The following is a 24,870-nucleotide window of genomic DNA, read 5'->3' on the forward strand; positions in this document are numbered from 1 at the left end:
CCTGCGCCTGCTGGCCCAGTCTGATGGATTGGTCTTTTCGCACTGTCACAGACGGAGCGTTGTCACGGAAAGCATTCGGGTGATCAGGCACGCCGCAGACGTTTACGTTTCTCACAGTGCCGCACACTCCTTTCGGCGTCCCAATTTCGGAACATTGCTTTTTCGATATTTGTTTCTTCTCTGGATTCAGCTAAGTAATTTAGCCAGCTATATGCGTGAAGGGACGAGAAACTTTTCTTTTTTCAATGAAAATCGCAGGGAGAGGAGAGAAAAGCGAAATTCTGGGTACATATCCAGGAGCACTGCATGTACCATTATGCATCCCCGCGTCGTGCATACCCGGCAGCAGCGGGTGCTAGGTGCGGAATTAAGGTCGCGGTACGTGTTGCAAACGCGGTAGGGGACTCTCTCGCTGTATTCCTTACATGCATTCTGTTCTTTAGCGCATTACTTATTGTCACGTACTGAGTCGGAACAACAGTTATACGAACGTGACACAGTCACTGTGCCTCTCGGAATAAACGCCCCTGGGAGTGCCGACATCAGCGGAAGCTCGCCAGAGAGCCGGCCACCTGGCCCCCCCGTTGCAGTGTTTCTGCTAGCATTGCACACCGCGGTTGACGTTGTTGGGACGTGGGTGGCTGCCGGCCGCGTGCCGGGATTGGCTGACGAGGTTTGGGAAAGGTGCTTGCGATAGCGCTATGCGTGCCTGCCTATCTGTCTGCAGACGGGAGCTGACGGTGGGAGTAAATCCCACCTGTCGTCGTAGTGGTCTGGACTCTTTTTTTTTTCTTTTTTTCTTTTTCTGCGCTCCTACACATCGTGCGCGCTCGTGTGTGAGTGGTTTCCCGTCCGGGCTGGCCCGAATATCCGTATCTGGAAACGCGTGTGCGTTGCTGCAATATCTGTCTTGGCGTAGTGTGTCGTAAGCGTATAAACATTCTACTGCACAGATTCTGTGCAGATTCTGCGGTAGCCACTGACGAAGTAGCAAAAAAAAAATGCATGGTCGGACTCGAGCGGCGGCGTCCACAGCGTCCGTGAGAGTGGATGGATGGAAACAAGAATGTGGCATTCAACACGAGAGCCGGCTGTCGCTTGCGACCAGGGAGCCGCTCAGCTTGACCGATGTTCGCAAGGGCGGGTCGCTTTCCCGAATTGGTCTCGTTGGGGACGAGGTTCGTCGATCTTGACTGTTCACCAGCAACTGGAAATCAGCTGATTAAATTACCGGTGTACGATATGGGCAGTCGCAAAGCCTGAAGCTCGAGCACCGTGCGACTGACTGGTCTGCGACTATTGCTTTTCGACCATGCGTCCGTTTTTGACTGTCGCTTTTCGACCAGAGCGGTCGCACAACACCCGCTAGTCGCAACTGGGAACGGGCCTCAGGCCATAATGCATTCGCGTTCATAGGCTGGCGACGAGTAACTATTTTCGAGTGCACTCCTCCCCACATCGCAATCTGGTAGCGCTTCGCGAGCGCACTTGAAAGAGTGCTGCTCCCCTTGAACGCTGGCGGCGCGCTGCATATTCGAACAGTTCTGAGGGACTCGGTTTCCTGTTGCTTTCTCTAGAGCGCTCCTCACTTAGGCGATGGGGACAATGGCAATAAAGCCTTTCATTTTCGAACTGAACAGGTTGGGCTGCAACCCGGTTTGGCGCCGTTGGCCAGTGCATGGTGTTATTCTACGTTCTCTTTGTGGAGGAGATGCCGTCAACGGCGATGCTGCCAAGGCGTCTACTGTTCGCACGAAGTGTCGAGTTTTCGATGTGGCAGCCGCTACGGGAGCGCATTACGAATCAGAGTGGAAATTCGTCTACCGTCATATGGTTACATAACCTGCGTAATCTGCAGCTTTCGTGTGTTGTGCGGCCTTTACGCTTGGAATACACAGCCCGCATAATCAGCCTATCATGCATGCTTGTCATTACTATATATATATATTTTTTTTTGCATTTTAAACCAAACACTGGGCTATATAGAGGCATAAACTAATGTCCAAGAGCAGATCTGTTTTTCTTCTCTGGGATATCTTCTGGTATTTTCTGGGGTGTTTTCTGCGTCTGGAAGGTACTTTTCTCTCGTATTTGTATCTCTCTGTTAGGCAGTGATGTGTGGTGCTCTCCTTGGACGTGAGGCGGCTAATACACAGTTAACTTATGTACGCAAGCTTCGATTGGTGCGCCGGGGGTCTTTAGAACATATTTAAATTCATTTCCTTTACCTCGCATCGGGGAACATTTTTGCAGCTGCATAGTTATTCTTTTTTTGTCCTGGAGGGGAGAAGGGAGGAGAGAGACGTCACTAGGCAAGGAATCGATCACTTCCCTGCGTATAGCGTCCACATTTATTGGCTTGTGCAGTTCTTACTTAAGCGTGCGTAACGGGAATGGGAGCGTTGCTCGATTCTATATGGACGTGAAAGATACAGCGTTGCCTGGGTCATTGATTGCGCTGGTTTTGCCCGACAGCTTTCCTCTCGTCTCGTCCGCCTTACGCAGAAAAGTCGACGACTCTTCACTCCTCTCTATTCGCCCATAGAAGCAGGAAAGGGGGCTTGCGTACAGCAGAACTGGGGAACGCTTCACGCGTGCACGAATCGCGGCAGTGAGCGTATGTGTTTCCGCGTATGAATGGAAAGCGGCTTGCGGTTGTCTGATCCGCATATATATATATATATATATATATATATATATATATATATATATATATATATATATATATATATATATATATATATATATATATATATATTTTCACTTTCTCTCGAGGATGCGACCCTCAGCTCCGCATAACTGCTCTTGTCAGCCTATAGGGATTAATCGTCTCGCGTACGGTGGACCGATCGCGCTCCTCCTCCTGCGCGCATGATGCACGTCTTGTTGGCGCGCGCGCCGTTCAAGCGCCACTTTCCTTGGGCGTAAATTCGCCCTGATATCGATGTCAGCGTGTGCGACTTCCTTCCTCCTCGCGCGTGTGCTTGGCTTCATGTAGACTCCCCCTTCCTCTTATGTATATGTATGCACGTCGAGGATCTGGTTTGCGTCCTCCACGTGGAAGGGTTGTTCATTGTCTCGTGGAATACGAACCCCTTGCGTGGGTAGTTGTGTGCGCGCTCTCCTTTTTTTTTTTTTTTTTTTTCCCTGGCTGCCGGTGGTGGTGGCTCCTATCGCTTTCTTATCGGCGCACGATAACGTAAAGGGTGTGATAGAGTGGTTTCCCGCTGCACAGGGCCAGCCGGCAAGTCCCCCCGTTGTGCTAAAGTAGTTATCGTTGCCACCACTGTATTTTTCTGTGGTCGTTAGTAGTTTTAGTGAAATCGATTACTTGAATCGCTTTACACATGCTCGGTATTCAGAGCACCTGTGATGTTTGTCGATGTGCATTTGAATATTAGCCAGTTAGAAGGATGACGTGACCTTTAGTTGCCCAGGGGTCGTTGTACCGTTGTGCGTGCATGCACGTGCCGGTCACGTGACGGAGTCGTGCGGTCTTAATCGAGGCAACGTCTTGGATCTGTTGAGTGGATTAACAAAGAGACGCGCCCGTACGTCACAAGCGCTGAATGGCTTCGGGTGACCTTCTGGAGCGCTCTATTCGTCGGTCGCTCCATTGTTCTGCGTGCCTTTTTAGCGTCGCAGAATTCATCGGCTGGGAGGCAGTAAATACCGTGGGCTCTTTCCGGTTGGCGTCCTTATTTTCTTTCACGGGTCACGCGTGACGTCATCGCTGGTATCCAGCCCTACGGAAAGGCTTCTTGACAAAACAGCCTGGTAAATGGCGCGAATTTTCAAGGGCGATTTGCAACAACATCTGCACCATCTGCTAGCCACCTTGGCGATCGGGACGTGCGGCGGGATCTGTTTTGGCTCGAAGCGCAGCTGGCGCCGGGTGTGTGGCGGCATTGAGCAGCTGCTCTCAGTGCCGATGTGCACGGCGCTAATGGTCTCCGAATACATGCATAATGATGACGCGTGTGAAGTATTCGATTATGTATGTGACGTCACTGTTGCTCGGCTCAACAGACGTTTTGCGAGATGTGCGGTCATTGGATGCTCTCGATAATTATTAGTCCAAACTGTACAACATTGTCGCGCGGTGTGTGAAGACGTCCTACCCCATTTCCTAGAGAGGGCGATCTCAAACGACATGAGCGCGTCCTGCGGCCAGTAGATTTGACAGTGACGAGTCCGAGGGCGAGGAGCGGAGAAGAACGATAGATAATAGGCGTTGGGATTCGGATTCCTTGGGCGAACTCTTCATCCGTAGGAATAATGGCTATACTGTTTATTTATGTCTTGTCGCAATTCGATGAATCTAAGCTAAAACAAACAAACCCTTTTGCTCTGCGTTGACTGGGCGAGCACCCACTGTATACTTAAAACAACACCAAATGCCGTCTCTTCTTTACTTTATTTGTTTTTATTATTTGCGCAGTGGTTGTCTTGGAACTTGTGGTTCCTTACGTGGACATAGGCCAGCAACCACCGCGGGTTCGAGCGTGCGAGCCGAAGCCCCGATCAGCCGTCACCGCGCGCGCACTGAAACACTGCAGCGCGCACTCATTCTCCACCGGGAGAAGAGCACTGCGCTGCAAGGACACAAACCTCCAAGTTCACAAAGGAGACGTTTATTGAAACGCCATCCTCCAGCGGCACACACACACGCACACACATACACATATATACAAAACGCACATACACACACCACGCAGTCACCGTGTCAAGGGAGCGCGCGAGGAGCAAGGCTCCCCTGCGCGCACGAAGTGACACGGAGTGCGCGCCGCAAGCACGCAAGGGCGTGCTGTGATCTCTCTCTCGCAGTGACCAGAGGGTCCCTTTGAGAGAGGGTGGGCAACCGCCGCAAGGTACGCCTGTCTCGGATCGTTGGATCACGATCGACAGGCTCGAGTTGCGCTCTCAGGTACGACCCGGAGCAGACGAACTCGAGTACACACTGGTCTGCGCGGACAAAGGCCGGCAGACAAGAACAGTAGCGTACGCACCTTGCGATGTCTCGGAGGGGTCTCTCTCTCAGCTCCGCTCGGACAGTCGCGCGAGCGCGGCTGTCGAAGCGGTGCCGTGCTCCCGCCAAAAGGCGCCAATGAGAACAGCCACTGGGACGCCAGGGCGGAGCTGTGGCCCAAACGACAGTGACAAGTCGTCCGAGCCCCTCTCCGCCGCCTCAGGCGGGAGAAAGGGAACGGGGAGAACTGGGAAGCGGGCGGCGGCCGCGCAAAGGGCAGCCGCAGCAAGCCCGAATCCCACAAACTTGAGATAATCGATTAGTTCTTGCTAGGGTAAAATTTTAAATAGTCGTTTCAGATATGGAATGCCTTCGTACATAATACGAAAGCACCTCTATACAGGAATGTGCGTGTTTCGATGTCGTCCGGGTATCCGATCGAGCACATTTCCGGGATCTTCGTTGACAGCTACTTAGCCCGCGCAGCAGCCGCGGTGTGTTTGAACATTGCTCGTCGCAGTTTCTGCAGGCATGCGACTGCACGTGGTTCCGAAGGGTCACCTGCCGAAGCACGTGTTCTCTCCTGGCCTGGGTGAGGCACTTTGAGTAGAGTGTTAATTCGAGTGCGAATCCCCCACAGAGGTATTGCATAGCTTCCTGCGTGGTGCAGTAGTAGTAGTAGTAGTAGTAGTAGTAGTAGTAGTAGTAGTAGTAGTAGTAGTAGTAGTAGTAGTAGTAATTGGTCTGCGTCTTCGTTAGCGCTACACTAGCTTGCAAGCTACCGCTTTCTCGCGCGTCTCCTTTCTCTACGGGTGTTGAAGGGAAATTGCTCGGAATCCTGCGTGCCGATTTTATTCCTTTATTGATACATTACTGTGCACCCATTTTGGTCTAGTTCAGTCTAGGACCGAGGGAAGCCGGAAATGACTTGTATATAGCGCTCTTTATTTGTTTATTTTTACGTTCGAGATTTTTTGTCTCACTGCGCCTCCTGTGCGCTACAGCGGTGTCCGTCGTGAACGTTCCAGCGCGTTGCACCGTGTCAAGGGAGGGGCATTGGCCGGCGATCGGGGCGTGTGATAATTGGTGCGCCGCGCCTGGTAGCTACAGGTCGTCGGTGACTTTTTTTTCTTAATGTTTCAGTTCTTGTTCTATTTCTTATAGCTTTTTTTTTTTTTTTTTTCAGGCGAAGTGGGTGGACCAAATTTCGCAATGCGCACGAATCTGCATGAGACGGCGTTACTTCAGCAAATGTGTCAAAAACAGATTAAACTCGGAGTGCTGCTTTAGAGCAGCCAATAGGATGTATTATTTTTATTATGGCTTTTTATGATGGCGGTCGTTTACCACTCTCGTTATCTAATTTTAATAATGCGATCGTAAAAGTATGTTGTGCAACTGAAACGGGACTTGTATATACACTCACGCAGTTGGAGTTGGGTGAGTACGCATTGCATTCGCGCCTGTATAGTAGCCAGATTTCAACGTGTTTCTTTCGTTATAGTCGATGCACTCTCCCGTTTATACGGAAAGGGAAGGCGAACTATGGATCTGGGATGAATGGAGAGCTAGCATGTAGATAGGTCCTGATTTTAATTTAGACCATCGGACGTTTCCAGCATTCGGGGGAATTTGGCCTCGATCGCCGTGACCGGGATTCGGTCCCCACGACCTTGGACTCGGCTGTCGGACGCGTGAGCCGCAGCAGCAGGTCCGCACGCTTTGCAGTGGGCGAGTGGCCTGCTGCTATCCGCGTGTGGTGGAGGCGTTGCCGCAAAAGCAGGAATTCCTGTCTTCCGCCGCTGACCCGTTTGGTCGGTTTCCCAACGTCTCGTCGTTCGTGCCGGCCTGTCTCTCTCTTTTTCCCCCTTTATTTTTTTGTTTGATCCTGCCTCCATCGTCCCACAGCCACGTTCGACGCGGCCTATGTGCGTGTGAGTGGGCTTGATGCCCGGCGTAGACGCGGAGTGGCCGGCCATGGGTGCAACTGCGCGTGTTTCGTACATGTTGGTGTGCGTGCTTCGCATCGCTTACGAGTGAGCGGGGGAGGGCAAAGAGGATGGGGCAGTCGGTGGTTCCCTTGCTTTTTCCTTTTATTGTTCTTGTTCTGTTCACCTGACTTCCGCGAAGTAAAGCTGGCGTGCGTGTGTCTCGCTCGTTGCTTGAGCACAGATAAGGAATGGAGGAATATGTACGTGTACACATCTGCTCTCGTATTTCGTGCATCCGTGCTCTCGTCCCATCTCGCTGCCAGCCTCTCTCTCTCCCTGGTAATATAATCTAGTTGTGGTGGTATATAGTTACTGACTCTGCAGCGCACACGGCGGTCTTTGCTGGCTCCATTAGACTATAGCGTGTCGTCGCCTGCGCAGTTTGCTAAGTGCGCTCGTATCGTCACACACATAAAAGGCAAAGCGGACTCCGTCGTAATCGTCGTAGTAGTAGCAGCAGCAGCAGCAGCAGCACCGTTGCACTGTGGCGACGTTGTCGGCATGAGCGGCGCGGGGTACTGGATGTCCAGGTGTGAGTATTTGGAGACTTTCTTGCGCATGTCCGAAAGTAAGATCTTTTTTTTTTTTTTACACACGGTTTGGTTTGGTTTGTGGGGTTTAACGTCCCAAAGCAACTCAGGCTATGAGAGACGCCGTAGTGGAGGACTCCGGAAATTTCGACCACCTGGGGTTCTTTAACGTGCACGGACATCGCACAGCACACGGGCGCCTTGCTTTTCGCCTCCACCGAAAAGCTGCCGCCGAGGCCGGGATTCGATCCCGCGTCCTTGGGAACAGTTGTCGAGCGCCGTAACCACCGCGCCACCTCGGCGGGTTTTCGGGGCGCGCGCTGTGCGCCCGAGCCGCATACAGTGGCGGAAGCTTGTGACCTTGCGAGTAAAGACCCCCCCCCCCCCCCCCCTTTTTTTTTTTTGGTACTTCTTTCTGACTGTACGTAGGAACCTGTACGGAAGGCTATTTATCAGAGTTTATGCATTCTACAGATCCCCGAGAACTTTGAGTAAAAGCTGCGGCAGCGGTGGTCAGCCGGTTCTTTGAAACGTGCGACTCGTGAGTGCTGATGGTTGACCTTGACATCGTCGTTTGAAAGGGCGTTAAGAGAAAAAAAAAAGTTTTGTTTTTGGGGCCGACGTATGCCTTTTAAGTTGTATCATTCGCGAACGCCTCACGAAGCATTCGTAGCTATTGTCTGAGACGGAACCGGAAGGGTATCGCGCCTAACTGCGGCTGGTGATTGGCTGGAGCGGGTAGGAGAAGCAGTTTGCGAACTGGTTTGCAAATTCGGCCTCCTATCGTGTGTTTGAGACCGCAACTCTAGGTTCCAAGAGGGCTGCACGCTTCTGACGGTGCACTGAATAGAGGTAGCACTGGCGGGGCAGGAAAAATGAAAGAGTCGGCCTTACCGAAAGGCGGATGCGCGCTTGCGAGGGTCCTAATGTGTTGAGAGGGGAAAGTGCGCGCGTATTGTTGCGTCGCCTTGGCGGCGACCCCTTTTCTATTGGCCACTGGTAGGGCGCACCATCTCTCTTCTTCCTCCTCCTTTGTTGTGCTCCCGCCGAGCGGAATCCACTTGTACGTGAGCGCGAATTGCGCATGCGCGCCGTCATCCGCTCTCATGGATGCCATGCATGGTGGGGACGCGTGCTCTTTTTCTTTCTTTAACAGGGTGTACTGGATTCGCAGCACGCCTGTACGTTCCTTGACAGTGTGGTCGCGCTGGTTAAGACGGAAGGGAGGGGGGAGGGGTAGTACATCGTTATCTAAACAGTTAGCGTATTCTGTGCAGTTGGTACTATTATGATGGGTTTTATAAGCGGGTTTAGTGACTGCTATTAACATTGGGCTGCTGATCAGCGTGTTCCATACAGGCCACGGCCGATTGATGCGAAATCCAAAAAGCGGCCGTGTACTGTGCAGTGCTCGGTGAAAAACCTCAGTTCCTCCGCTGTATATACGGCGCCCCATGAAGCCGTTTCTATAATATTTTTTAAAGCTTCGCAGTCTACCGGTTCGCTACCGCCAACCGTTACCACCGGGTGCTATCTTCGTTTGTGCATGGGCATTACAGTGAAGGCTCACGAATGCCAGCGATAGGTTCCACTCGGAGTGCGTGGAACCTTACTGTTTTTATTATTGCGTGGAGCGCGAGGATGAAAAAGGCTTCAGCGTGATTTTCTCGTGTGAAATTTCTTCCGTATATGCATGGGGGAATACTGGTGCTCTTCATAGTCTATAGTATTTCAATACTAGATGTTACATGTTTATCGCCGCGATCATCTCCTGACCCCCAGCGCCTCCGTTCCGGTCGCACGTCTTTCCCGGTCCTGCACGCGTGTGTCGTCCTCGCCGTTTCTGGCGCGGAGGGTGTGTGCGTCAGTGGTCAATTTGCACGTACTCTGTCCCGGGGGTGTATACACAGTAGCTGATATCGAGCACGATCTGTATCTGGCCGGGGGAGCGTTGGTTCCGTTGGCTTGAGGCGCTGTTCTGGGACTGCTTTCTTGCCGAGGTGGGGCTTATTTACCGAGCGGGGACCGTTTTGAGGAAAACAAATATTGGAAACTGGCGATTATTCTCATTTTCATGTGTCATTTCTTTCAAGGTGCGGTGACTCGATGTATGGGAAACGCTGCCAGGATTGGGAGTCGGTCAGCGCGACCAGAGAAGCTTGGGCAAATGAGCAGAAACTTGCGTGATGGATGATTTCTGGGAAAGAGGTAGGGTTTCGCCAAGAAAAGCTTTGAGCACAACAATCTTAGGCCTCAAAGCAGATTTTACTTACGATGAACAGGAGTTCTGTCGAGATGGTATATTTTTCGCCTAATGAGTTCTGATGATATCATGCCCGTCGCAATGCGTTGAAGTTGCGTACAGAGTCATCCAAGATGGCCTTGACACCCTATCCGAACAGGGGCCCAATCTCTTTAGTAACAATAATAATTAGTTCACATGAAGGGAAAGGCGCAGTATCTGTCACACTTGTTTCTGTAGACACATGAACCGCTTCATAGGGGAAGGGAGGAGGGTGGAAGTGAAAGTGCCAAGAGAAGCCGTAGTGGAGGACGACGGAGTAATTTCGACAGTCTGGGGATCTTTAACGTGCACTAGGGGGTGGTGGAGGGTGGCAGCTCCTGGCCCTACGGGGCTGGGATGGTAGGTCAACGCCGCTTGCGGCCGGGGGCTAGCCAGCCACCGAATTTTATCTGTTGTAGGCCGTCATTGCACCCGTCACTGCTTCTGTGGTGGACGACGGCTCTTGCGGCGTGCGTCTTACTCTCCCTCTTCTTTTTCATTTCTTCTTTATTTTTTCTTCCGTTCGCACGGGCCTCTTTCTCTCTTTCCACTTTCTCTCCACCTTACTCCCTTCCCTTACGGCGCGGTTGCGGCGTCCACAGAAAACAAGTGAGACAGTTACCGCGTCTTTCCTTTCCTATAAATAAATCAGGACGCGGAGGTGGCTCAGCTACAGAGCCAGTAGCAGGCCCGTGCATTTTATTTTCTTTCCGCGGCGGGGCAAAATATCTGTGTTCTGCTTCGGTATTTTGTTCTTCTGTCATAGGTTGCAGGACTTCGCGTGCGAGCTCTCTTTTTGTGCTGACTGTAGTACGCAAGGATGGGCCCTACCTTTGTTCTAATAGGACTAGGACGTCTTATCGCAAGGACTGTGAGAACAGTATCATTCGGGAACTGCTCGACATTGCAAGCTTTCGAAATGCCGCTGCCGTAGAGATCTGATCTCGGCGCGCGTTCAGCCTCCAGGTCCGCGCAGTCGTCTCCCACTCTAGGAGAGCGCGCGAGGAAGCGCAGACGACGAAGCTGTGTGAGCCTGCAGCCTGTCTTCACATTTCTTTCCTCTTTATTATAATGCGGTGGTGATGAAGCAGCTGGCGCTAGTTCGCACTTTCCCTACGGCGCGCGAGAAACCTGCCCAGCCTGAATATTTCAAGAAGCGTCGCCGAGTAGCGAGCAGCAGGAACTGTAGCGCACGTGACACGCCCGCGGTGTCGTGAACGAACGTGTTCGTTTTGCCGGACGAGGACCAAGTCGGGGCACGCGAATCGTCAGGCGGGCCGGTGTCGATGCGTTACTTGTGAGCAGCCTCGCGAGGAAGAGAAGTGGAAAGAGCACTTACCCAACACCTTGCGGCGTTCACTAACTACGACCGTTTCCTTTTTATTGCGACAGCAATACTGCGTCAGGTTTCGAGTCCTCGCGTAGTCCCGGCGGAGGCCACGTTTGAAGAATAAGAGGATGAAGAACGCTCGGTCACCGGCAGCTAATGCTTTAAAGGATGAGCTTAAGTGTCCCCAATAATGTAGCACCTTACACTGATAGGGTGTGGTAGGGGAATAATGTAGCAGGCAAAAGAAGCTTCCGCCGTTGCTATCGCAATTCAACTAGGATTAACCAGAATTAAACCACAACTATTTTTTTCTACCTACACCGGCTACACCAACGTAGCAATATGCAAAACTCATCCAATGAAGTTTTGCTACGGTAGTGTTGGTGGTGTACGTAAAAGAAGAAAAGCCCTGTTATTGCAGCGATTGCTGCAATAATAGACCCGAAACGTGATTTCCGTTTTTATTATTTTTTTTACTTGGCTTATGACCCAACTTTTGCACATTACATGGGTAGTCGCAAAAAAGTGTTTTCTTTTCTCACGACTGCTAACTGAAGAAGTCGCAGGCGGTCGTGCCAGTATCTTGGCAGCGACTTGCTTGCTTCTCCACGCCTTAGTCCTGTCAGGCTGTATGTGGTAAAACATCGTACTCGCTATATTCGAGCGGAGACGGCGTACAGCGGGGTGCGCGTGTGCACCTAATGTCTTCTTCTTAGCGCCTGAACCGTTAACGCTCGTGAAATCTCGGTACACGCGAGAGGTTTCCTTGCATGCGCTCTCTCTTCCGCTGGAATGCGGCCGTCAACACTGTGAAATATCGCTAGCCGGCGCTCTGCTCTCCTTGCCTCAGCAACCGTAAGCAGCGCTTTATCGATGGCGGCTGCTGCGGAAGGGGCATGCATGCAAGCCCAGGCTGTTTCGCACGTACCGGTCTTACGACACTGCGGGAGGCGAAAGAGGGCGCGAGAAAGGGTGGCAACAGCTAAAAGGAAAAGGGCTGTCGCGGCTTTAGGCTTCGGCGGAGAAGGCGCGGGTGATGGAAGCCGCATTTCGTTCTATCCTCGCGCGCTCCGACGGCTGATGTGAGACGTTTCCGTACGCTCGTTCGTGCATGCGAACGGGACTCCTTTCTCCGGCTGCTCCGCTTCGGACCGAACCGGTCTCACCTAAAGCCCCGTCTCACCGAGCGCGCCGCGCACGTGACCACGATCGCCCCGTAAGGCACGCGCGCCTGTTCCTTCTCGCTTTCTCGGTCTCTGAATTTTCCTTTCCATCTGGGCCCACCTGATGGCCGAAGCGTATGCGACGGCATCTGGTGGTTGCTGTTTGTTTTGCGCGTCTAGACGTGGTCGCGCTTTGGGCAGCGTAGCAAAGGTACTCTACTCACCCGGCGGCGCTCGTAGTCTTCTTGTTTTCTCGCCCCTTTGGCCGTCGTGTCTGCGAAGCAGCAGCTGCGGCACCGGGAAGTACTACGTGGAGCTGGGCTGGTAGATAACTGCGTGGCCGGTGCCGTTACGTTTTCCCACGCTGTTTTCTCGGGGAAGGTCAACGCACGTCGCGTCTCGAAGCCTCCGCCGGCAGTAACGGCCAGTCCTCTTCTGTGTCTTGGCTTCGCCCTGCCTTGCTTTAAAGACCTTCTGTATTTTGTTCTCTTCTTTCTTTCTTCTTTTTTGCACACCAAATACATGTATTCTGCGAGTGGCTGTCTCTAAGCGAGACCCGACGCATAGTTTTGTCAGAGCCGGCAGAGAGCTGGCGTCGACCAATGAAAAGCCAAGTCTTAAAAGCCCTTGCCATTTTGAAACAACACCGAGTGCAGGGACGGATTTATGGCCAACTTTTGGTGGGCGAGGTCCTAGTTTAACGACGCATTTCTTGTCCTCCTCCTTTGAAAGCCAGAAATTGTAGTGTCGTTTTTCAACAGGAAATTTCTTGCAATTTTCTTGCCGAGGTGGAGCAGTGATCTCCAGCTTCGCTCCAACCCCCCCTCCCCCCCCCCCCCCCCGCCCTTCCCCCCTCTTTGAAGCTTCCCCTTAGTGAGGACCAACGTTTCCGTCGATGTGCCACAGCGGCTGTTTTGACTAAACGTTTTGAAAATGAAAAGCCTATGGGCCGTTTTCAATAGCAAACCGCGATCACATATATATATATATATATATATATATATATATATATATATATATATATATATATATATTTATTTATTTATTTATATACTGACAGAATATTCTATTTTCAACTAAGAATTTCACGTGGTGCCGAACAAAACGTCATGGTCATCGTGAGCCGAGTGATCGATTTTACTTGCTTCGTGCGTGTCGTCTTCCTCTGGGCGCCGTGTATGTACCACTGTGGACGAGGCGCGCCCACGACGTCCAGGCCTTGTCATTTTTTGGGGGGTCTTGTCCATCATTTGAGTCTTCTTGATATCAGATGTTGCGTGGGAGTCCTCTGTGCTCGCTGCATTGAAACGACTGTTTTTAGAAGGCCGTCTGCTCATGCGCGTCAGGTTTTTGTGCTCGTGGGCCCGCTGGGTTTTGTTCGTATGTGACAGGGCGAGAGCTTCATATATGACCCTTGCATTCTGACCGCCCTTCTCCCCTAGACGTCTCGGTGCGGAGTTGGGCCGAGTGCCATACGTACGCGTTTCCCAATGCCTGGCTAGACGAAAGGATGCTAGCGTTGACATTTGACTGGCGTACGTCCTTGAAACGGTGCGCTTCGTCGTCTTCGAAGCGTGCGGGCTCGCCGCATGGTTCGTCCAGGCCGGGCTTGAATCGGATGTGCGGCGCCCGTTCAGCACGCGGACCATTTCTGCACACGAAATGGAGATGCGGCGGAGCTCGTACGGTGGGCCGCACGTGGCTGCTCTTGCGAACATTGCAGAACTTTTCTCCGTCGTGCGTATCGCAGTGGCCGCCACTCTGCCAGTTAGGCATTGCAGTCTGGCTAGAAAATCTGGCTTAGTAATATATTTAGTTATCCGAGACCCGGACAAGGGGAAGCCTTTGTTTGTTTAAGGGAAGTCTAGACTATCTCGCGGAAGTTCAGTGTTTCAGTGCAGCATGCATAGCTTTAGCATACGTTGTGTCATCTCCGCTTACCGCTGCCGCCGGTCGCAGTCTGCGCGTGCTTCTGTGCTGGAAACTATGGTCTTGCGATTCGTAGGCGCTGACGGGAAGCGATATTGAAACGCGATTCTCTGCTCCTCAGACATTCGAACGCGGCATTGATTGAAACCCTTTCCGCGGCTACAGAAGCCTGGCAAGTCATTGTGGCAGCCGAAGCCCCACGGCTTCGGCTGAATCGGCGACCGCATTATTGATTACTAGGTCGTTTTGCGCGTGTTCTTGAGAGAGAGAGAGAGAGAGTAGAACTTTTTATTTACACCAGCGAATGAAGGAGCTCCGGCCTTCCGTCACTTGGGATGGATGACGGGGGCCCCCTCTTCAGACGCAGGCTGGCAGACGTTGTTGGCCGGCGGCATTCCAGGCCAGCTGGATGGCGGCTAGCTGGAGCCCAGGGTCCGAGCAGCGCAGCATGGTCTCCCAGAGTTGCGACGTCAGATTTAGGCACCTCCCGGGAGAAAAGGGACAGTTCCAGATGATGTGTTCGAGGGTCCCTCTCGAGTCACAGATAGTTTATAAAGAATTCTGATCTTTCTCCTGGGTGCATATGGCTCACCAGGAGCGGGTGTGAGAATGTCCCAGTCCGAAGGCGACGCTAGGCGACGGCCTGCCTGCAATTTAGGGTAGGGCCTGGCGCAGCAGCCACCATACGTACTCAGTCAATAGTGCTGTAGAATTTCGGAGTAAGATTAGGCACACACTACGCTCCCCGCTCCAAGCCCCCACTTTTCTGCCGCCGGCTCGGTGGTAGAGCACTCGAGCCATGGCATGGGCGGATTCGTTGCCGGGAACGCCAGTGTGCGCTGGAGTCCAAATCAGCTGTATAGTTCGCGAGATTGGATATTATATTCGATTCGACGGGGGGCAATCAACCCACGACTGTAATTTCGTATGGCAGTTCTGCTGTCGGAGAGCACGAAACGCGCCTTTGTCTGGGCGCAGACTAGTGCTACAGCCACTTCCTCCTGTAAAACAGCAAAAAAAAAAAAAAAAATCTTACAGATTATTGAAGAAACCGCATGGGAGAAATTAGCGTTGCCGCCACGTGAGTGTGTGACGTCATCATTGCGTCATTCTTAATGACGTCATATCTCGTGACGTCATGTTAGCATAGATGATTATCAGAGCTAATTATTATACTATTATCATTATACTATACTAGTATCATCATCAATATCTTATTTGATTATCGTTAATTTCATATTACACCATTAATGTCTAATGACTTGATAAAAATTACAACTATGTACCCTGACTCAGCCCACTTCCGGTCATGACTGCTTTCACTGGGTGACGGCGTCACATCCGGCGACACATTTTACGGACACAAATAGCCTAGCAAGGCTTTCGCCCTAAAAAAAAAAGACTGCTTATAGCGAACGCTTCGCAAACAGTGAGCTCGATCACTATATACAGGAACATTGCCAGTGACGTCTGAGAATCGATTGATATATTCTTTCCGAGCAGAGATAGCGCGACGTTGGCCTGGTCAATCTGCCTTTTTCGCACAATTCGTCATCTACTGGTCGATACTAACGCACGTTTGCATTAACGCAGCCGCGATTCGGTATCGCGTGGAACCAGCCGCACCTGTGTGGGGGCAATGTATGTACTTGACAGGCTGCACGCGTCTGCTGCACGCTTATGGAGTTCAGGCTGGCGGTGATCGTTTTCAAAAGGTTGAGCTAGAGGAGAGGCGTGCATGCGCAGAGCAGCCGTGTGAAATGTCTTTTAAACTTCGGTTTCCGCAACATCAGTACATGTCCCAAAAATGTCACGGTGATCCAAAACTTAAGCTGGCGGAAATATCGCTGTCTTCTGCATTTTTTTCTTTTAGCCCTTACTCCTATAGGGAAAGCGCGCGCCGCGTCAGAAGGCCTCCGGCGACGGCGTTCTCATCGAAACAATACGCGATTTAACATTAGTGGAGGTCCTTCCCATAGGAGAGGGTAGGGCAAGAAATCTTACTCTCAAGAGATTTGGAACATTGTAAATACATTACTAGCCGCACGAAGTGGCTCAAAAGCAGACCCCTTGGGCTCTACACTTTTGACAAAGACTGTACATGCGCGTTCACTCCAACTTCTTCACCGCTGCAAGAACCATCCTTTTTTGCCGCATGTCCACATGCGCGTATGCATTCCAGTTGCATATTTGCCCTGCTCGTTCGATGTTTAAGAAGAAACAATGGAATGCCAGGACCGCGTTGTCTGCACCACCACCCCCTTCCGCGAAGATGCGCACACGTCATTTCCATGATGCCGGTTGTATTTGTTAACGGGTGATACATAACCATTCATCTCAATCTCGCGTATCGCGCGCGACAGATGGCCTTTTTCTTCTCGGGTTCGCGCCGCCCGCTGTCGCTGCTGCTTGTCGCTCTGAGCCCTCAGCTGGCTCTCTCTCTCTCTCTATGCGCCATGCATGGCAAATTATAGAACCGATGCGCATTTGGTTCCTTTTTTTTTTTGTTTGTTTAATTGGCGGCGAGGATGTATTGTCTGCAAATGCCGCGCGATCTCCCGATGCGTTTGCCACGCGCTCTTCCTTTCTCGGCGCCCCGCTTCTGTTAGTTGTGTAGTATATTTGCTTCTGGATATGAAGGAGCTAGCGGTGCCTTGGCGTGCGGTCGCGTTCCTGTCGTCACCGGGAGCTGTGGCGGCGGCTTCATGCCGCTACTCGAGTTGCACGCAGAGCGTGCCCCGGAACCGAGCGCCCGAGGGCTGTAAGCGTATACTACTCCCGTCTTGTCTTTCCTTAAACACGCATTCTCTCCAGATCATTCGCTTAGTGGCTGCGGATCGAGTTCCGTTTACTAGTGGGGGGGCACTAAGGAGTGGAGCCACTGAGTTCATCCTGCACGATGGTATACCCAGCCAATGTTGTGGCGCTGTTTTACTGAGAGCAAAATTCCCGTTTTGGGTTGCTCCAGCGGTAGCCGCGTTTCGGTGGTGCATGAATAAGACGTCCACGTATATAGCGAAATTATTCTGCACGTTAAATGGCTGTGGCAGGCCGACGTAAAGCCGAGTTCCTGCTTTGCGGCGTGTCCCGCAGCTAGGCATGCTTTTGCGCCTAAAAGTGCTTGGGCGTTTCTGTGATAGGTAATTTGTAGCATGCAGGTCCTGGCGACGTAGTACATACAGGGTCGCCCACCTTAAGGGTGAACGCTCGATCCAGCGGTCACCAATGGACGGATCATTGTGCCCTAGCAAGCTATTGTAGTCCTTCAGTGAACCCTTTACCCCTGTTTACGGTGATTGTTTGCATAATTTTGTCGCCGGTTCTAGCATTGTTCCTTTCTATGTGTAGTCCGTTCGTCTTGTAGCGATAAGTGAATAAAGGAGTCAATGTGTGAACGCTGAGAGATAGCCTGAATAGGGGAAGCACTTCTGAAAATGGGTGATGAGATCTGCCATGCATTGTCAAACGTATGAAACGCGTCTCTTTATTCCGCAAAGCAACCGCGTCAGTGTGGTTCGTTTTACATTTTGATGGACGCTACAAGAGAATCGACTTTACAGTGTGTTGTTTACGTACTGCCTTGGTAAGGCTTCTTTAGGCCTTATTTTTCGCATTTTAGCCCTGCCGTGCGTGAGGAGACAGTTAACACTCTTGGGATTCTTATCTTTGCAAGCCGAGGGTAAAAACCCCTTCTTTTTTTCTTTTTTTCTTCAGTTGTGCTGTAAGGGCTTCTTCATATAGGCCTCGAAAGCGCACCGCGTGGCCCGGAGACTTTTGAGGGTGGCTGTTCGGGCGCCAGGCTGTAATTAAAAAAAAAAAAAAAAAGAGCGCCGAGTGACTCACAGCTACACAATCGTCGGTAGGCTAAATGTATACGCTATCGTTGTATACGCTAAAGGTCACGCTCATAAAAAGCGGCATAGTTTTCATATGGCACCGTATGTATATGGGGCTACATCTGCGAAATACTGCTGCAGAACATCGGGTGGCACAACGTATTTGCGCCCATATTTGGCTGGATTGTAATTTCGCCACGTCTGCGCTGCCTTTGGAATTCTCTTATGGTGAATGCGAGGAGACCGAGGGGCGGGGGATGATGACGCACGCGGAAGCTGATTGTTCGACAGCCGCCACATATGCCGGCGATATAGCTACGTCGCCCTGTCATTGAAGGTAGTTACAGACAGGGAGGGAATCACGAAGGAGCGTGTGGAAAAGTTAAACGCGGGTTACATTTTTTTTAGGAAGTAGTATTTGAACAAGTGGTTGTATAGGTAATGATGATATTGCAGTCTGTAAACTCAATAAAACATAGTTTCCCATAGATCGTGCAGATGGTGCTAGTTATTTACCGTGTATTAAAGTTAGCGGAAAACTGTTCCAGTTACTCTAGTTTGGACATGCCTTGTTCGTGCTGTTTGGACAAATTTCTTTTAGTTTAGCTTTGCACATTTTAGTCGCGCGGGTATTCGAGTGATGCGGGTATATTTCGCGAGGCTCTGAAAAATGAAACGAGCCTCGCTCGCTGTACTAGTTTGCTCATTTTCACTGGAAGAAAGCAAAATTAACAATGATTGACTGGAGTTTGCACACGGACTTCATTGGCTTCTACTTGCGTCCCGCTAGACGACCCCTTTCAACCGTTGGAGTGCACTAATAGTGGTGAGTTGACCGGGTTAAAATGAGCTTTAACCGGGTGCTGTCCGTTGCCAAATCCAAACCATTACAGCCAGCGTGGTTATCCAGCTGCAGTCAGTAATAGCCGCCTTAGTTAGGCTGTAGCTGCCAGCAGCATCAGAAGAGAATCTTCGGACCAGAGCTGTGCAGTGGTTGGTTATAGTTATCCGTTCTGAACGCACAGGACGCGCCAGTACTAGTTCCATTTGGGGCTGATATAGTGTCTCATTTTACAGAGTGTCATTGTCGATTAATCGGCGTATATCCCTGCAGTGTCCTGCACGTGGAACTCTTACCTTGTTTATTATTATTATTATTTTGCGCAGAAAATCTGTTTTATCGCGTTGAATCAGCTAGCGTCGGTTCAAGATGCCCGAAACGTTCCCCAAGCAAGCGTTGCGTTGAGGAAGGGCCGCCAGCCTTCGGTGCAAGCAGTGAGCGCATTAGACCGCATCCACTGCACATTGTGAATTTCCCGAGAAAACAAATACGATTTGCGCGGTGCGTTGAATGAACCGCCCCGCGTGATCAAAAGTGATGTGGCGTTTTGGAATCGATTTCGAATGTTTCATGCAACATGCAGTGCATTTGCCTACAGTGCCATTGTAGGACGGCTCAGAAGCCAACGTTGAGAAAAGTGTTTCCATTAATTTAATGACTAATAAGTACTCTGAAGTGAGATAAGTGTCTCATGCCATTTTTTTTTTCTATTCCCTGAAGTCTATAGGCATACCATATATATGTCCGGATTCAGGTCTCGATCGTTCATCTTGTCAGTGCATGTCTTTTTGTCTCTGTCCTCTGGGGTACGCGCGACCTCCTTTTTCCTGGTCGAGAATGGCGCTCCCTCTTCGCGTCGTCGTTTTCGAACGGTGCCTGTTTCAGTGTTCTTTACTTTTTGTCTGCAGGCTGGCCGTTGAACCTGAAATAATGGTTCGCCGAGCCTTGCCCTGCTCTTGTGCCATTCTGCTTCGTTCCGCCGAATCGACTTCGGCGGGGCGAAGGGAAAGCTGCTGCCGCCCGTACCTTGGCTGTGGCGCGCATCGCGGGCTCTCGCGCACCGAAGCGCTTGCCTTCGGACGTCACTTGCTGCTTTTATAATTGTTGCCATTGCGTATCCTTATTTTTCTTTAATGAGTCCGTCCGTCTCGCTTTTAGGGGATGGCACGGGGTCGCTCCCCAGTGCCGTCGGGAACCCACGTGGTTTTCCCGGTTCTCTGCTGCTTCTGGGGTGAAATGCTGGGGTTTTGGGAACACTTAAACCCCGCATTTAAGACGCGAGAGTGTAGCTGATTCCCTTGCTTATCCTCATTAGCATATACATGCACTTTTCCCTCAATCACTGACCCCTTAATTTGTGCCTATTCGCGCATGCTCATCAGCATAAAGTCGTAGGATACGAAATTATGTGAGAGATCCAGCCGGCATGAAAGCCTAGCTTAAAGTAACTAAGCTGTAACGGACGTGCCTGTGTGGTTAGGAGCTGGGCGCCTGACTGAGATTCAAGGGTCCCGGAGGGTTCGATCGTCTTTTCACCCTTCTTTCACAAAAGAAAAGCCCGAGTCACCCCTTGTTGTCGAGCGATATATTATGACGTCACACAACCAACCCGGCGACTGATGATATGCCCGGCCGTGTCACCTGCCAAGTTTGCCACCTGCCGGAGGCATTTGCTCGTAATTTTTGCCCACAATGTAGACAACGCCAACGCCGGGTTTTCGGGAGAAGGGGGCGCTTTTAAAGCTGCCGCGTTTAAGTGAGTCTTCGGCGCCCACATCGCGCGCAAGCACGTTAGCGGTGGCTCCCTTTGACGATCCTGCCCTCACTAGTAGAGAGTTTACCGTACTCCCGCGATCCGCTACCGTGATCCGCCACCGTGCGTTCGTCTCGTGTTGGGTTTCTTTGCTGTGGTGTTCGTCTTTTGCGCTATTTTTCCATCCAATATGTTCCACCAACTCGCCCGTTTGGCGATAGTGTTAAATCTCTCTATTGTATAAAGTCAGTTTCTTGACAAACCTGCGGCTTGCTGTTGATTCCAAGTGAAGCGGGGATGTAATGCTCGTGAAAAGTCTGTGTCTGTGCGTCCATGTATATAGAGCGCTCTCGCTTTTTGAAGCACAAAAACATTGCTCAGCTGCCACTGCTACCGGGTACTCTTTCTTACTACCACTAAAGCGTGTCGCCGTTTGTGACTGACGCTCTGGCCATGGTTTAGTGGACTTAACGGGACACCGGGTCGCATATACTGCCGTCACCCGTACGTCGCTTATTTCATGGTTACGATACGAGCTGCATTTGTCAGGCATCCTAACACACATCTATACGCATGCTTTCGCAGATAGGAGAGATTAAACCCCGCCGATTTAATCTCTCCCATGTATGTGTTGTATCAACAAAAAGCCACGCACTGTGGGTCATTCAGTGCTCGCTGGATCGATTGCACGGTCGCACGAAGCGGTCGGCTGTGCAGCAGCGGCAGGATATTGCGCGGCGGCGGGCGGGGCAAGCTTTTTACGCACCCTTCTGTGGCGTTTCGGCTAAGTGCTGCCCAAACAGACGTCTGGGCTGCTGCCGCTGAGTGCACACGCCGGACAGAACCTGTCGTAGCCTCGCGTTCCTGCTACACACGCGAACGCACGCACACGCACAAAAGATGGCCAAATGAAGACCACTCGTGGTTGCGTGTAGCCAGATGGCCTGCTCTGAGTAAAAGAAAAAAAAAAAAAAAACTGCTGGTAATGTCGACCAGCGCAAAGGCAACGTCAGCAGCTGCCATTAGTAAGAAGGTGAATTAAGTGCCCCGCCGTGGCCGGCGTACGTTGGAAGGTCGGTACACAGGTGTACATATGTATAACCGGCACGGTATAACGTTCGAGGAAAGCAGCGTCGGTGGAATGAATTAATTTCATCGCCAATTTCGCAGCTTGGATTGCAGCTCGGAGGCTAGTTTAGAGTGCGCTAATCGCCATGTACTGACTGAGTGTTTATAGGTATAATATATTCAACGAGTGTGCATTCCCATGACGGCAGTTTGGAAAAAGGGGCTTTATATATACGACCAGTTACGGTAACACTTGGCGTGACGCGTAGCAGCACGTTGGCAGAACTGATCTGTGCGGTGGAATCCGGTTACACCAGGAACTGATTTATTATTCCAACTTCCCGTCTGCTTGAAATTGGTGGGCTTTTTTTTTTTTTTTTCATCAGCGTAAGGTCCATTGGACATATGTGCGAGGCTCTGCAAGTGACAAGATATCGGTATAAGCCTTACGGTGTAATGAGAGCTACATGAACGAAACTTGGGTCGACGTTTGCGCATAAGTTCTTGTTCTCACACACGGGGGGAGTGCGCTGAAATTTTGAGCAGCGCAGTGTTTTCTTTTTTCTCAACTTCATTTACCGTATTAAAGTATCTTTTTCTCCGCAAGCTTCCCTCTATGGGAAGCAGCCTTTAATCAGCGTTGTGACCTTAGGTAAGATCAACTTCACTGATTGGAGATTCTGCAAGCGTTTACATGAACGAGAAAAATAAAGGCTGAGCGGTGCGAATTAAAAACAAAAAACAAAAATAAACGGCTTTTTCAACCCATCTACAATCCTTCCCTTTCCGTTTCGTCCCACTCGGCTCGTTTGTTTCGAAATGGTTTATGGCCTTGCTAGGAAATTAGCGCGCAGCGAGCCTTCTGGCAGAGAAAGCGGAGTCGTGTCGGGCGCCTTTGAAAAAAAAAAAATAATAATAATAAAAACTTAAGAAAGACACCCGCGCTCTGTGCGGCGTTAACGGTGGCGTCATAGTTGTTTTTCGAGCCGTGGCGCGCCTTCGAACAATAACTTCTGCTGCCGCTGCTCCGGCTTGTGCGGGCGGGAGCGTGGTTAAAATTTAATGAGATGAGTACGCTGGTGAGCAACGCGTGTTGTACGGGAGCCGCGTTGTGTGTAACTATATACTCTCCGCTGTTCGTTGTGGTGTGCGGAGCGGGGCAGAATAGCAAAATTCGCCGGCGCTCGCGGCATACCCTGAACATTTAGCAACGCAGGCCACGTCTCGAGGTAACCGACTTCATTCCGAAATCGTTCGGTGGAAAAATGTCGGAGTTCTGCATCTTATTTCTCTAATTTTGTTGACACGCTTTTATAACCCCGTATACCTGCTCGAAATGGAAAATGTATGAAGAAATTTCAACCTTAGGACGAAAGCTCCTCAGCACGTGAAGCACCGAAATGCCTTGCGTAATCTCCGAATGTTCATCGAACCGCTAAATTTTGCACTCGTTCTATTCTCTATCATTTTTAAACCAGGGTTCCCACATGCGGTACATGCGTACTCATGTAGTGATGTAATATTTGTGTTGTATAAAAACTAACCCCAGAAGGAAACCGCCTATAGCGTTACGGCGCAGGAAACCTAATATTCGGCATGCTTTGGCTTAGAGGTGCTACGTGATGATGGTGGACTGACTGACATCACGACCTTGCAGACCAATGATGAATTGTGTTTTGACCTGAACCAATTCCTTGCCGCGAGAGAAAGAGAGAGAGAGAGAGAGAGAGAGAGAGAGAGAGAGAGAGAGAGAGAGAAGTGCACATATAACTCGCAGGATTCATCGAGGGAACCGCATTTTTTTCTTTTCTTGCGCATCGTGGCCACCTCGTTAAGGGTATATAGCATCCCGAGTTAGTGTATTATACGCTGTTCTTGGTTATTACCGACGAGTATATAGCACCGCACTGCCTTCTATGTATTGTACTGCATTTCAGTGGATGAGTGCGTGTACTAACCATGCATTAATGGATATATAGCTCCGCGGGCCTGACGTATACGTATACCACACCAGCCTTTAGTGGTCCCGAAGAAACGCAGAGGAGCATTGTTCGACCCGAACGGGGGCAGCGCGTCCGGTATTGTCGCGGATGGACCTCGCCAGTTCCGACCAGCAAAGATAACGGGAGGTGACCGTGTTCCTTCGTCGACACCCTACGTTGCGACGGCGAACGTAAGACGCTGGAGCTCGAGCCATATTTTGATACTCCGAGATATTATAGGTGCAGGTGCTCCGGGAACCTTACTCGTTCTACCTTGGCTCTGCAGCGCCTTTGCATTGTGGGAAAGCGTTTTGGCGTTGGACGCGCTGCTCCGTACTCGAGACCAGGGGGCCGACCATAAACTCGCTACGCGTTTTATTATGCCCGCCGCGAAGGGCTTTAATGGCTTCCCGAGGACGTATAAAGGGAGCCGGCTCGGGGTTCGTCGGTTTTCCTTTAGCCGGGGTCGCCGCGCTGTCGCGAGGGGGATTGTTTTTTTCTTCGCGCGGCGGTCGTTCGCCGTCTCCTCGTTCGTGAGACGCTAATTCCTCCAGCGGGACGGACCGCGCGCCTGCTGCAATAACCGTCGCCTGTACGTCCCGTTGTGCGTGTGCGAGTTCATTTAGAGCTCGCGGGGCGGCGGCGTTTCAAAAGAAAACCAGCGCTTGGGACGGCCGAACTTTCTGTCCCCACTTGGTTAAGCGAATCTGACACTCGCGCACTACTCTGATTAGTAGAGGCCGGAGTCATCACTCTCGTCACCGGGGGGTGTTCTTGGATGACTCCTTTAATTCGAGACGTACTAAGACTTGTACGCGTACTCTGGCCAGACTTAGAGCGCGAAGCAGTTATCTGGACAAGCAGTCGATATATTATGTCTCCCGGGGATCGATGCGGTTATAAGCGTCCGAGATTAACCGTCCTGTATAACGCCTCTGCGGCTGTGATCTGGAGAAGTTTATTCGTGCCTCGGAGGTCCTGTGTCTTGTGTTCACGGCACTGTAGCCGTGTTTGCATGAAGGCAACAGTAGCGCATCGTATCGCATCGCATTTAGTAGCGCCTCACGGTAATGCGATGCGACAGCGTTTACATGTAGCGCATCATCTCTAGCGTGGTGGTGGCGGAACGCGGTGTCGCCTACTGAGATTGAGAGGGGTAAGTCGACTTACCCCTCTAAATCCAGCCCTGCTTGG

General features: G+C 51.1%; 1 protein-coding gene across 4 annotated transcripts in view; it reads left to right on the forward strand.

Moving 5' to 3' along the window:
• Nucleotides 1–24,870, forward strand: part of MED15 (mediator complex subunit 15) — a 126,921-nt gene that overhangs the window by 49,702 nt on the left and 52,349 nt on the right. Inside the window, exon 1 of one of the 4 annotated variants that reach the window (XM_084598455.1) lies at nucleotides 16,805–16,957. The exons of the other annotated variants lie outside the window; for them this stretch is intronic. Coding sequence (XP_084454581.1) covers nucleotides 16,831–16,957 — 127 coding nt within the window. The 5' untranslated portion in view covers nucleotides 16,805–16,830. Of the gene's footprint in view, nucleotides 1–16,804; nucleotides 16,958–24,870 lie in introns of those variants that run through there. 4 annotated transcript variants of the gene reach the window in all.

Source organism: Amblyomma maculatum, chromosome 3 (genome assembly GCF_055883805.1).
Source record: "Amblyomma maculatum isolate TAMU_Amacu chromosome 3, ASM5588380v1, whole genome shotgun sequence".
NCBI classification, from domain to species: domain Eukaryota; kingdom Metazoa; phylum Arthropoda; class Arachnida; order Ixodida; family Ixodidae; genus Amblyomma; species Amblyomma maculatum.